At 38.7% G+C, this 14,183-nt stretch overlaps 1 protein-coding gene across 1 annotated transcript in view; it reads left to right on the top strand.

Moving 5' to 3' along the window:
• Positions 1-14,183, top strand: part of PTPN4 (protein tyrosine phosphatase non-receptor type 4) — a 143,426-nt gene that overhangs the window by 109,006 nt on the left and 20,237 nt on the right. Inside the window, 5 exon segments of the mRNA XM_042472283.1 lie at positions 1,210-1,375; positions 3,207-3,290; positions 3,373-3,429; positions 4,961-5,117; positions 11,066-11,232. Coding sequence (XP_042328217.1) covers positions 1,210-1,375; positions 3,207-3,290; positions 3,373-3,429; positions 4,961-5,117; positions 11,066-11,232 — 631 coding nt within the window.

Raw genomic sequence — 14,183 nt, 5'->3', positions numbered from 1 at the left:
ACCTCCCTCTGCCTGCAAAAACAGCAGTGGGGCATCCTGTTTTCTTCCCCTCAGACTCATTGTAATACAGTACAATCCATGGCAAGATGACATATGTAGACAGTCATTGTAACGTCAGTCCCCAGAATGCTAAAACAGTTTTAAGAAAAGATTTCCGAAAACTACAAGCTGTTGTTGTGAAGCTGGAATGCTGATGGGAAGCTGAACCAAGAGGTTTATTTTATGTTTTCTTTCTCCTAGCACAACATTCAAGGTAGCTCACGTGAAGTTAAAAATACTGTAAAGTGTACTAAAAACCTATTTAATAAAAGTTTTTTTTTAAAAAAAATATTAAATAAAAATTCTATTAAAACATTAAATTATAACAGTTAAAATATAATATAGCCCATTGAAAACATCCTTCTGCCACACTTCCTTACAAGCCAGAGGCCTGCCTGAATGAAAAAGTATTTGCTTGCTGATGGAAAGAGAGTAGACAGGGGGCCAGTTGAGTCTCCTGTGGGAGGGAATTTTGCACAATGGGAGCATCACTAAGATGGCTGTCTCCCTCATCTCTCTGTGATGATGGTGGGACAGAGATGAAGCCTTCCCATGAACATCTTAAAAGTCAGTCAGGCCCATAGAAGGAGATAAAATCCGGACAGACCTCATACTCACACACTAAACCCTCACCTGAACATTTCACACTTCAACCCTGCCTTTTATTCATGGACTCTGAATGTGTCCTCTAACAGATTCATCCAGCTGTTCTCCAGTCACCAAGAAAAGGTATAGTACTCCCATATCTGTTTCTTCCAAAGTGCTGTCCTTCTGCCTTTGGTATCATTGTTTCACAGTTAAACACACATGGTTTTACTGACCACTGGTATCTAGCTTCACAGAGAGAGTGAGAGAGCTGACTCAGTGGAGAATCAACTTTCACAAGTGTAAGCAGGAAATCTTCCTCTCTTGCTGCCCCACGAGTCAACCAGAAGATAGTCACAAAGGGTTATGACAGTCTCTGGAGCATTTTTAGCACATTAGGAAGAGGCTCAAAATCGATGCTACCATACGTATCACATTGCATTTATAGAATCATACTGTTTGGTTTATAATAATCCACATACTAGTTTTCTAATCCTTATATCTTTCTGAAATTATTTTGTAATCTCATTAGCATGAACCTCACAATATTCAAAATCTCCCTTTGTTTTCTGATTTTGTATGTAGATCTCAAGAGACCCCAGTAGATGGGAAACCACCTGCACTGCCACCTAAACAATCTAAAAAGAACAGTTGGAACCAAATTCATTACTCGCATTCTCTACTGGAACTGGATAACCATATAAATGAAACATATGATGATGATTCTTCCTCTTCTCCTGAAAAATCTACAGTAAGATGTTGTGTTAACCCTGTTTGTTTGAGTTGAGTTAAGACCCTCCTGTAAAGGAAACCGGGAACATAATTAAGGAGAATTTTTTATAGCTTTTATAAAAAGATTTCAGCTGTGTACAGTATAAATCTATTAAAATATCAAGATACAACTACAGTGGTACCCCGGGATACGAAATACCCACGTTACGAAATTTCCGGGATACGAAAAAATCCCATAGGAAATAACTGTTCCGGGTTACGAACGTTTTTTCGGCTTACGAAAAAAATTTTTGGTGCTTTTCGGCGCTATTTCACACGAAATCGCGGCTTTTCCCCATTAGCGCCTATGGCTTTTCGGCTTGCGAAGGCTTTTCGGGTTACGAAAGCGGCGGCGGAACGAATTAATTTCGTAACCCGAGGTACCACTGTAACATGTATTGACTATATGTAACAGTGGAAAGTGAAATATAATGTCTTTTATTTTCTTCACTCTCTGTCCAGGCTTTCTAACCTGAATATCCTTTACAAATAATTTGTACTTACATATATTTTTATGTTCTATAGAAATCCTTTCTGTAACCTGTAATGAAAAAAAAGTTCTCTATGGTTCAAAACACACTATGGAAATACAAAACCCACCACAGACTGCTTTAACTGCCCTAGCTCAGTGTTAGGGAATTCTGGGAATTGTAGTTTATTGTGGCACCTGAGCTCACTGAAAGATAAGGCTAAATATCTCACAGAACTACAGTTCCCAGAATTCCCTAGTAATGAGCCAGGGCAGTTAAGGTGGTCTCAAACTGGATTATTTCTGCAATATGTTTGGATTTATGTTACTTATAAAGCTTAAGTCTTTGGTTTTAAAGGTATTGGTACAAAAGGGAGATGCTTTTCAACTACTATAATTATTTCCTTTCTTTGTACGTTATTTGGTCTCATGTGTGGTAGTGCTTCTAAAATTTCAAACGTGATAGGTGTGAAAACTAAGTCCGTGGAACAATTTTGAATGTATCCCTTATTTTATGAACAATGTATCATACAGTTTAGAGACAGTGTAATGGCACTCTTGTGTTACCATTTTTACCATGAACCTATGGAATATTTTGTAGCATGTATTAAGAAGAAATAATAATTGCATGCAAAGCCAAATTTTCAGAAAGACCGGTGTATTCCAGAACATAAGTGTTGTTTCCATAGTATACACTTCCTTTGTTTGCACACACCACATATCCATTATGTGAGCTACACAACTTTCATAATGCTTTGACAACTTCTTTGTTATAGTCCCTTGGGTGATCATGCAGTAGAGATTCCGCTAATACTTTGCCACGTGATGGTTCAGTATTAAAACAGCTAATAATTGAGCAAATTCTAGTGAATTAGGAACTTGAAAACATGTGCATTTCACTTGAAAACAGTGAAACATGTTTTCAAGCATTTGGGTTGTATCCAGTTGTATTAAACCACTTTATTCCCTTTTCTGTGCATACTCACCAAATCTGCTTGATTAAGTCACGGAACCTTGTAGGATAGCTGTGGATGGGATGCAAGGGACTGCAGGAAGAAGATGAAAGCAAAATCTACTTTGTGAACAGAAATCCATTTTTTGTAATGGTTTATGGAGCTCTGTGTGTTTAGGATGAGAGTACAATATGCAATCCTTTTTCTGCTCCTGTAATTGGCTATTTTTAATTCAACTGAATGCAACCATGCTCTGATTGTTACTGAAATGTATTAATAAGTTTATCATAAATGTAATTATAGACCACTTTGGGATTTAAAAGTATATCTCTAAGAAATTCAGAATGAGAGAGAGAGAACAAATAATGATATTATGTTTTCATTTTCAGCCCAATGGTGGGATTCCACATGACAATCTTGTTCTAATCAGAATGAGACCTGATGAAAATGGAAGATTTGGTTTCAATGTAAAGGTAATAATAAAATCTCCATTCTGTTATCTTTAGATAAATGTGGATGCTTGATGTTCCTTCATTATTCACCTTTCTTTTAAAGGGTGGGTATGACCAGAAGATGCCAGTCATAGTATCCAGGGTGGCTCCAGGAACACCTGTAAGTTAACAAAGAAAGTTTACTGTGATTTTAAATTTTATATATGTATTTACGTTGCCGTCACTTCCCTGTGTTCATCCCTTGGCTCTATCTGGCCTTCTTATCTTCAAGATAAGCTACTGTCATACATAGTATTGCAGTAGCAATATAAACATTTTCCAGTGCTTTGATGCATAAGAATGTATAATTAGCAATACTAGATAATAAGATGATATTTATGCATTTTTTTAGTTTTGCAAGGTAGAAAGTTGTCCTGAAATAAGTGTGTGTGCGTGTGCACATACACGCATGCATCAGCTTGCATGTGAGAATCTTCACTTGCAGGAATGTACATATTGTCATCTTGGTTTTAACCTGCAAATAAGGAGTTTTCTCGCACAGACATTAGATGTTTTTATAGAGCAACAAATAAACACGCCAGTGACAAAGAACTTCTCTGTGTTGCCAGAATTTGTGTTATATTATGACTCATAAAGTATTTGTCAAATATAAGTCTTTTGTTTTTTAAGTGTCAAGACATTATTAATGATATCTTGAAAGCAAAATTTTACCTATTGTTTTATATTGCCCTAATTTTCAGTGTATTGAAATCTGTACGTGTTATACTCCTGTTTAATGTAAGAAGAATCATTGCTGCCTGTATAAACTATAACATTTTCTTAGAGGACAACTGTGAAGAGCTTTGATATTTAAAAATAAAACTGAAATGTACATGTTTTTTGTAATTTACAACCTAGAGCTGGTTGCATCTGAACTAGGTTTATATCTTTATAATGAGTTTTTTCAAAACAGTTGTAGGTTGAGTTTCCCTTATCTGAATTGATTTGAATAGAAGGGTTATGGATTTTGGAATTTATTTATTTATTTGGATTTTAGAATATTTGCATATATATAATGAAATATCTTGGAAGATGGGATCCAAGTCTAAACATGAAATTCATTATTACATCATACAATAACATTCAAAATCCACAATATAGTGGTATCTTTATTGGCCAACCAAAGAGCACAAAATACATGATGCTAACTTTCAAAGCTCAACTGGCTTCTTCATCAGGCAAAGGTGTTAATCAAATAGGAAAAAGGGGGGGGGGGAATGATGATGTCAGAGTCATATGCTTATATTTTATCAAGGCGTTGTTACAGTTGTTCTCAGTTAAGATGATATGGAGGAATATCCATGTAAGCAGAGGCCATTACTCCTCCTTAGCTGTACAGGCTCTGGGAGACAAAGAATAAACTCTAGGAAGTAAAATTGAAAGTCCATTAGTAACACAATAAAAAACTTCCTTTGAGATCATTGTCGTTTCTCTCCCGTGTGAGGCTACCAGCCCCCTCCTTTGGTAGAGAGTATTTATTTTCTCAAGAAGTCTCTGTGTTGTCGCATCACAGACGTGTCACTATCTCAGCCACTCATGAAAAAAGTTTTGGATTTTGGATTTCAGATTTTCAAATGAGGGGTACCCAACCTGTTTAAATGTGCTGTTATGTTAGTTTGGTCTCTGCATAAAATATTTGTTTCTTATTTCAGGCAGATACTTGTGTCCCTCGCTTAAATGAAGGTGACCAAGTTGTATTGATTAATGGCAGGGATATCTCAGAACATACCCATGATCAAGTTGTCATGTTTATTAAAGCTAGCTGTGAACGGCACTCAGGTGAACTTGTACTCCTAGTTCGACCCAACGGTGAGTAAGCTTATCTGTGTAAAGCTCTCTCCTTCCTCCAAATGTTACAGCATGTTCTTATCTGGATATCTGTTTTCTTCTCTGATTATTATTTTTTGCACAGCTGAAGTTTAAAATACCAAAAGTTCCTTGTAGTAAAAGACAAACAAACCCACTCTAGTAATATAATAAAATTGGTCCATTTTTAGTATGTCACAAGATACACAGAAGAGTTTTTTGTTTGTTTGTTTGTTTAAGATAGTATATATTCTGTGAATTGTTCCTTGAGTAATCAAGGTAGCTTTTCTTCACCTTTTTAAATGTTCTTGATGTTTGCAGGGATAGGTGACTGCAACTACAGAAACTGGCTCTACACACAGTGGCTATAGAATATATTTATTATGGTAGTAAACTTATTTTCAGAGAGTTGGATCCAGATATATTCATGTTCAGAACAACCCATTGAACTCAGTGAAATTTAACTTAGCCATTGCAGATTCAGATCTCATTCACTTAATTTTTTCTGCTTTAAGCATAACTAAGACTTGATGCAGCTAAGGGGCTAAATAGACCAGCGTTTAACGCCAGCCTTGGGGCAGAGTAGGGGCGTGGCATGCACACGCCCCAATGCTGGCATCACGCCACATACCCAACCGTACAGTGGGGGCGTAACAGCGCTCCTTTGGTGCAGCGTTTAGACATGCTGTGCCAAAGAAGTGCTGAAAAGCTGCCACTATGGCGGCAAGGGCACCTATTTTCTGGCACTAAAAGGAGTGGAATTGTTGTTCTTTTTAACATCTTTTAACAGGAGCCCTGGTGGCGCAGTGGTTAAATGCCTGTACTGCAGCCATTCACTCAAAACCACAAGGTTGCGAGTTCAAGACCAGCAAAAGGGCCCAAGCTCGACTCAGGCTTGCATCCTTCCGAGGTCGCTAAAATGAGTACCCAGGCTGTTGGGGGAAAATTAGCTTACTTGCTGTTCACCACTATGATCTTTGGAATAGCGGTATATAAATAAAACAAATTATTAAATTAATTATTATTATTATCGGCAAAGCACCAGATCGGGGCCACGGTGTGCAGTTGCTGCTGCCCAGATCCGGCACTGAAAGGGGCAGCGAGAAGCCCCTCCTTTGGGGCCATCTGTTGAGCCCCTAAGTTAACTTACTTCTCAGTTGTCCTTTTTGTTGCTGTTGCACATTGAGTTGATTTTTCATTGTATAATCCAGAGTTGGGGAACTTCCAGCCCCATCCAAAAACTAGAGGGCATTTTTTTTGTCCTGAAAATGGCAAGTAGCTCCCCAACAGCCTCCAGGATGTTGTTATTGACAATTTTGCTCCAGTTTTTCCAGGGGCCTGCAGAACACATAAACTAGGGGAAGGCATGCCATCCAGGGCCACACTTTGCTCTTGTGTAATCCCACAGATTCTTTCCTGGTCAGACACTGTCACCATTCTCTCCATAAGTGTATGTAACAAGCTTAGGTTGTTTTTTTTCTCCCAGTGTTCATTAGGCTACTGTCAAATTAGAAACTGAGTCTCCTTTGCCATTGTGTTGCCTGTTTTCCCTATTTAAAGAACTCGTCTCAAATTCCTAGGTTTTCATGATCCAGAATGACTGACCTCATTTTCTAAATCAGTCACCTTGGTGTTGTTGTTGTTGTTATTATTATTATTAACTTTTATTTATAAAGCGCTGTAAATTTACACAGCGCTGTACATACAATCTTTTATTATGGTGTTTACTCATAATTCCAGATTATTATTGAAGAGGTTAAATAGAATCAGTCCCAATAGTTTTCCACTGCTTATTTCCCTCCTCTGCTTATGTTCCTAAATTCAGCTTCCAGTTTTTTAACCAATTACCAGTTCATAAAAGGAATTTTCCTCTTATCCAGTGATTTATGTTTTAGCCAAGGAGACTTTTGGTTGGGGACTTCATACGAAGTCATCTGGAGATCCAAGTATACAATGTCTATCAGATCATTCTTCTTTAAGATGGTTAACACAAGACTTCCTTTTATAGAAGTACTTATTCTTTATTAATTCTTCTAATAATAAGTTATTCATTGACTTCATCTGAGACAGATTAGCTAATGTGTCTGCAATATCCAGAGTTCCAGTACTCTGGCGTGGATACCAGCTTTAGTGATAAACTTCCAGTTTTTTCTCACTTGAATTCTCTAAAAGCTCCTGAGCCTTTACTACTTAAACCCCATGACATGCTTGTTTTTGTTAACCCCTTTTGTTTGGCCTTGTTCTCTAGGTATCCCCCCCCCCCCTGAAATGATTTAAATGTGTCTATAGTGAAGGCCAATATAAAGAATTCATTTCTCTACAGTATTTCTTCAGTAATCATTTCCACCTTGTCAAACTTAATTGTCAAACTTCCTTCCTTCCTTATTTCCTGTGTATGATATATTTAATAATTTGCTTTTCATATGCTTTAATGTATACATGAAGATAGTCCTATGAACTTAGACTTACTTACGGATAGATCGAATGCATATTTACTTGTCAGTGTACAAGTTTAACTTTCTCATTAGGGCAGATGTATATATTACATTTTTAAAGATAAACATGTATGTAGCAATTATGTTATTCTGACATGTTGTCCATAAACTGAGATATTTAATTTGGGTTCACTGTCCAGTGACAATATAAAAACCATTTAGCAGGAAAGTGTCATGTGAAATAGAAGGACTCAAACAAACTGCTAAATTTGTTTCACCTCAGTCAAATAGTAAGAGATGTTATTCAATTATTTGTCAATGGGTGTATTTTAAATTCACCCTCTTTATTGTATCATAATTGTAGAAAATACATTGGGTAGGTGTCCTGATTTGACTTGCCAAACTGTGTTGATTGCAGTATTACTTTAAATAAAAGAGTTTGAAATGTGAAGTTTAGTGAAAGCCATAATTTCCGCCTCCACACTTTTTGCAATTCCATTTTTGTTCCAAGCATTGGTAATAAAATGTGTTTGTCTTCCACAAACACTGTCTGGCACATTTGTATATAACACATGTTGTTTCCAGGCAGGAGGTGTGTGCAGGGTGATTGTGAAATGATAACAGCATGCATTCTAGTAAAAAATTAGGCCTTTTGTGTCCTTGATTAACCTTCTCAGCTCCAAATAATAAAGCTGCATTAAGGAGAAAGAGATTTTTTTTTTAAGTAATTGAATTTAGATGTGTATGTTGTATCCAACTATGACTGCCTACCAGCAGAATGAATACTGCTGGTGGAACAGATTCCTCTAATCCAAAAGTACTCAACCTTTGGCCCTCCCAGTCTTTTGAGCTGTGTAATTCCCAACACAAGCAGTGATAAAGGGGTCTGGGAGCAATCATGACTGACTGTGTTGGCACAAGGGATGAACTATGTGTCATGGATTCAGTCTTCAGCCTCAAAGAGAATGCCTGGAGAGTCAAAGGCGGGATACAGACCACCGAAAAGCAGCGCTCTGCTGCCACCGCTGGTTGCTGCATCCGGGAACCGCAGCAGCCAAACCACACGGTTCCCAGACGCAGTGAAGAAGAAGCGCCAAAATGCACCCTGGATGGGATGCCGCAAGGCGCTACGCGCACACTCGCGGTGTCACATCCAGGGCGCAATGTACAGACGCTATGCATCCAATACGTCAAAATGGCGACGCCTGTGTTTATAGGGTGCCACCATTATTACGCCTCCGTCACGTGCTAGGGGTGAGGCCGGTATGGACACTAGGTCCTCAGCCAACCCCTAGCATGTGATGGGGGCGCCGCAAAGGCCCGTTTGTAACGGGCCTATGATTGAGAATCACTGCACTAATCTCTGCCCAAATGCAGCTCCTTTTGTGCCTTGCGACATCTATAGTTGAAGATTGGCAGAGATTGTGAAGCTGATTTGGGAAGCAATGCCAAGTCAAGGTGGAGGAGAGGAAAAGGAAGTATGAAATTGAATGGAAACCTTTATTTGTCATGGTAGTTCATACTACCTTAAAAATAAATGAGTCTTGCAACTGAACACTGCAGGATGGAGCTCTACTGTTCAGGCCCCCGGACGCTCCATTCCATCTCACTCCTCCTTTTGGTGGCTTTCTGTTTTTCTCCTCTGTCAGTCATGGATTATTTTTGAAGTGCAGACTACTTACGTCTTCCCCAAAAGTTCTTTCTATGTTTGCAAATTTGATGACTCCCCTAATGATGCTGACATTGTCTTTTCTGTGTGGGTAACACCATGATGACTTCTTAAAAAGCAGCAATCAAAACTGAAATTTCTGTTAGTGTGTATGCTAGTGTGTTCACTGTATATAATTTTATTGCCCTTCCTTTTTAAAGACTGCTGTATCTGGTTTAAGGTTATTTCTCAGTGTGCTGGGTGGTCTTGATGGAATGATTTTGCCATGATGTGGTCCAACAACAATGAGAAAAGGAAGCAACTATGTAAGCAGAGTTGGTTGCTTTGACCTTTTCCATTAAAAATGAGTGCACCCGTCATACAAAAAAGGCTTGTGTATATGTTTGCTTCCTTTACAGCAGGGGTAGGCAAAGTTCAGCCCATTGGCCACATGTATCCCCCAAAGCCACTTTTGTGTCCCTCCCCCCAGAGTAAAAAATTGTTTTGCAAAAATACTCCCAAAATGGCCTGTAAAGGAGTATGGGGAGCTTTTCCACCATGTTTGGAGCCCCCAGGCCTCCCAGGAGTAATGTCCCATAAACCCCACTTTTTTTTCTTTACAAGATAATGGTTTCCCCCAAAATGCCCTCTTGGGGATTTGGGAAGGCCTTCCATGGTATTGTGGGGAGAGGGTCCTCTGATCCATTGTAGGCCGAAGAGGGGCCTTGTTTGAAACAAGAAGAGAACAGCAAGTGGCTTTCTCTTACTTCTTCCTGTTAAAAAAAGACCTCTCTTGGGCTCAAAATAGCCCAGGAAGGTCCTGGAAGCATTAAAAAAAAAAAAAAAGAAGAAGAAGTGTGGTGAGGAGGTACAATACTCAAATATCTGGAGCTAAAGTGGCTGCCAAGCCTTCTACATTTGGCCACCTCTGCTTTTATATGCTGTCCCAATGCTGTGATTCTGCATAATAATAATAATAATAATAATAATAATAATAATAATAATAATAATTTATAGCCCACCTTTTCACGGGGAATCAAGGTGGGTTACAACATGTAAAAACAATGTGTTATAAATCCAATTAAAATTTATCCCCCTCCCAACCTCCCATCCCACATTATAAAAAAAGTAAATAAATTACAATATAAAATGTTATAATGATAAAATCAGCAGAGTTGGGGAAAGAGGAAAGGACTCTATAGTAGGACGGAGAAGATGCTATCATACTCGGGGAGAGGAGGCTAATTTGGAAAGGCCTGCCAGAAGAGATCCATCTTAATGGCCTTTTTGAAGGCTGCTAAGGTGGTAATGTGGCAGATCTCCTCTGGCAGGTCATTCCATAGTCTAGGAGCATAGTTGGAGAAATGGCTCTGAAGCTGATATTGAAATAGTGCATATGAAAAGGGCCTCAGTTTTGTAACCATCTCGATAATAATTGGTTCATCAGTGAGCCCGTGGATTATGAGCCTTACTAAATACATTTTGCCGTATCTTAATAAAGGGAATATTTTGGGACATCTTTTAGTGAAGTAAACACTTTCAACTGTTTCAAAACTTGTGATCCTGCAAAAGTACCATCAGCATTGCTCATCTATTTATACCAAACTGGACCCATTAAATTTCAGGTGAAAATCTGCTTAAATGTTTTCAACCCTAATTTTGTCTGCAGTAATCACAATGTTGGTCTTTTGTGCTATACTGTAATCATCTGTCTTCAAAATAAAATCTTTATAAAGGTCTTTGTTTATGAAGAACATAATACTTGTTTTGGAGTATGGATGAATTTTCACTGCAGCAAATACCAGTATCTACAGTTGTTCAGAGCTTCCTCCTCCTTCAGTAATTATACTACTTCTGATTTGTTGTAGCTGTTTATGATGTGGTAGAAGAGAAGCTGGAGAGTGAACCAGACTTTCAGTACATCCCAGAGAAGTCCCCACTTGATGGAGTCCACCAGGATGACAATGCTCTGAGAGAATCAATGTTTCAGCTGGCAGAGGGACTTGTTACTGGAACTGTGCTGGCTCAGTTTGATGTAAGTAATATATTTACTGAGTATCATAACGATCTCTATGATTAGGTTAGAATTCTGCACATGGGGCTGTAAAAAAAATTATCCATGACAAGATCAGTTTTTTAATTGGGTGGGGGGAGGCAGACAGTACAAATAGTTTGCATTCTCCCCTTTCTCTGTATGCTCTTGTTAGGTCATTTTGAAACTAGTGTTTTTTATTTAATATTTTTAAAACACATACCGTATATACTCAAATATAAATCAACCTATGTATAAGTCGAGGGCAAGCTTTGAGGCCAAAATTATGCATTTTGATATGACCCATGGATAAGTCGAGGGTAAAACTTAGGGGCCTGTAACAAAAGATATAAATGATGATGCAAAGGAAAATGATGCCAAAGAACTTAGAAAATTCTGACAGGCATAACTATGCTCATCCTAAAGGCTAAATGGATGAGAGAGTAGAGGGGATCCATTCTTCTTTTTGGTGCTCACAAGGTGGCTCTCACCTTTTATCACTCTATTTAGAGAAAGAGGATCATTCCACACACACACACACACACACACACACACACACACACGAGTTAAAGTACGGTACTTACATTGACCCCTGGATAAGTCGACCCAGGTATTTTGGGTCAATTTTTTTGACTAAAATTTCTAGACTTATACATGAGTATATACAATATTGCTTTATGCAGCCTAAATGATCAAGAATGAAAGTTAAACCACTAGTAGTAGAGCTAATGCTTCTGAGTGTGTTGTGGCCAGGTATTACCAGTGCCTTAATTGACTGAGTAATGGTATCTCCCTTGAGTAGCTTGGCCCAATAATGGTAATACTTAGGATAAAGCAGAACATGTCCAGGCTCCTTACCTGGAATTGAGCCATGCATGGCAATACTACTGAATGTATATCTATAGAGCAGTTGCCCCTAATGATACCAAGCATTAATGGGCAATGCTGTCCTCACCCAGTTCTCATGAAAATTCTGTTGGCATAGTGCAAGTAGATACTTCTACTTGCAAAAGGGTCTTTGTGTGTGCTCATAAAGAGATCTGCTGGATCAGATTTTTGATCCCTTCTAATGTTGTTCTGTTACAGTGGTGGGCTAAGGTAGATAATGGATTGCAAACCAGATAATTCCTACCCATTACCTACATTAGCTAGAACTGATTGAAACTTGTATTCAATAACTTCTAGAGGTTCAGTCCTGTTCTGCTGAGGCTTTCTGAAATAAATAACTGGAAACCTTCTATAATCTGTGTTAAATCTTTCAGAGTTATCTGTTTTGAGAAAGTACAGAAGCCCCTTCCTTTACGCGAGGGATCCATTCTGGATATCCCCATCTAAGGGGAAATCTGCATATGCTTGTGCCCCATTGCAAACAATGGGGCACGTGCTCGCAGCACAGGACAGCATGTGTGCCACACGCACGCATCTCATTTTCTTAATTGTACTTCAGCATAAGCTCGAACCTGCATATATTCCGCCCACGTGCACCAAGAAGTTAATTTTATAATCCAAAACATATGATATAGGGTGATAATTGATTAAAACTTTAGAGTTGTATACAGTGTCCTGGAACCAAACCCCAGCGGATACAAAGGGCCTGTTGTAATTCTCTTACTTTCCAGGGATCTCTACTTTGACTTCTTCAGATGTACATTTCTATTCTTTGCATTAATATTCATGCAACAGGAGATACCTACAAGATATTATATGTGCTGTTTTATGCAGTATGCAGACACCTAGATGTAGTCTTTGCATCTCAAGGCACTTATCAAGCTCAAGGTGCTTTACAACCCAAAAATTTTAAGATGCTGTCTGCCATGTGAATGTGGAATGGAGAAAATATAGTTTATGTTTTGGTGTTGTTGTTTGTTTTGTCAAAGAATTGGTATTGGGCTTTGTCAGACAGTATTGTTGACTAGATAGTTTATTGTTGGACAAAATATGCCAATCCTTGCATTTTGTTTATATGAACACTATCTTTCAAGTTAGGGAAGTACACAGTTTATACATCTTAAAACATTACATGTGAATAGTTCCATATTTCCTTTTGTTCATAGCCTTTCCCTCATACCAGGCATTATGAAATTACTTTACTTTCAGACTATCAAAAGCTAACAAAATGGATTTCAACACAGAAAAATGTAGGGTACTGCACTTAGGGAGGAAAAATGAAATGCACAGATATAGGACGGGTTACACCTGGCTGAAAGAGACTAAGAGTCCAAGTAGGCCACAAGTTGAACATGAGTCAACAGTGCGATGCAGCAGCTAAAAAGGCCAGTGCAATTTTAGGCTGCATCAATAAAAGTATAGTGTCTAAATCAAGGGAAGTATTACTGCCACTCTATTCTGCTTTGGTTAGGCTCCACCTGGAATACTGTGTCCAGTTCTGGGCACCACAGTTCAAAAAGGATGTTGAGAAACTGGAGCATGTCCAAAGGAGGGTGACTAAAACGGTGAAGGGCCTGGAAACCATGCCCTATAAGAAATGACTTAGGGAGCTGGGGATGTTTAGCCTGGAGAAGAGAAGTTTAAGAATAGGGAAACTGGTGAGGAATCACAACCTTCAAATGGTTTACAAACTGACGAAGAAAATCCAGCAAATGCTTTGCTCAGCCAAGGACCAGAGAGACCCTCTCACAGCTGCAGGAGTTTACCGCATACCATGCAGCTGCAGACAAGTCTACATAGGGACCACCAAACGCAGTGTGCAAACAAGAATCAAGGAACACGAGAGACACTGCAGACTGGGCCAGCCAGAAAAATCAGCAGTAGCAGAACATGTTACAAAACATCCTGGGCATAAAATACTGTTTGAAAACACTGAAATTCTGGACCATGCCAACAACTATCATGTCAGGATGCACAGGGAAACTATTGAAATCCACAAACACCTGGACAATTTCAACAGGAAAGAGGAAACCCTTAAAGTAAACAAGGTTTGGCTACCAGTCCTG

Source organism: Sceloporus undulatus, chromosome 1 (genome assembly GCF_019175285.1).
Source record: "Sceloporus undulatus isolate JIND9_A2432 ecotype Alabama chromosome 1, SceUnd_v1.1, whole genome shotgun sequence".
Taxonomy (NCBI): domain Eukaryota; kingdom Metazoa; phylum Chordata; class Lepidosauria; order Squamata; family Phrynosomatidae; genus Sceloporus; species Sceloporus undulatus.
Note: the sequence above shows the minus strand (reverse complement) of the source record. Positions and strands in the feature narration are given on the sequence as shown.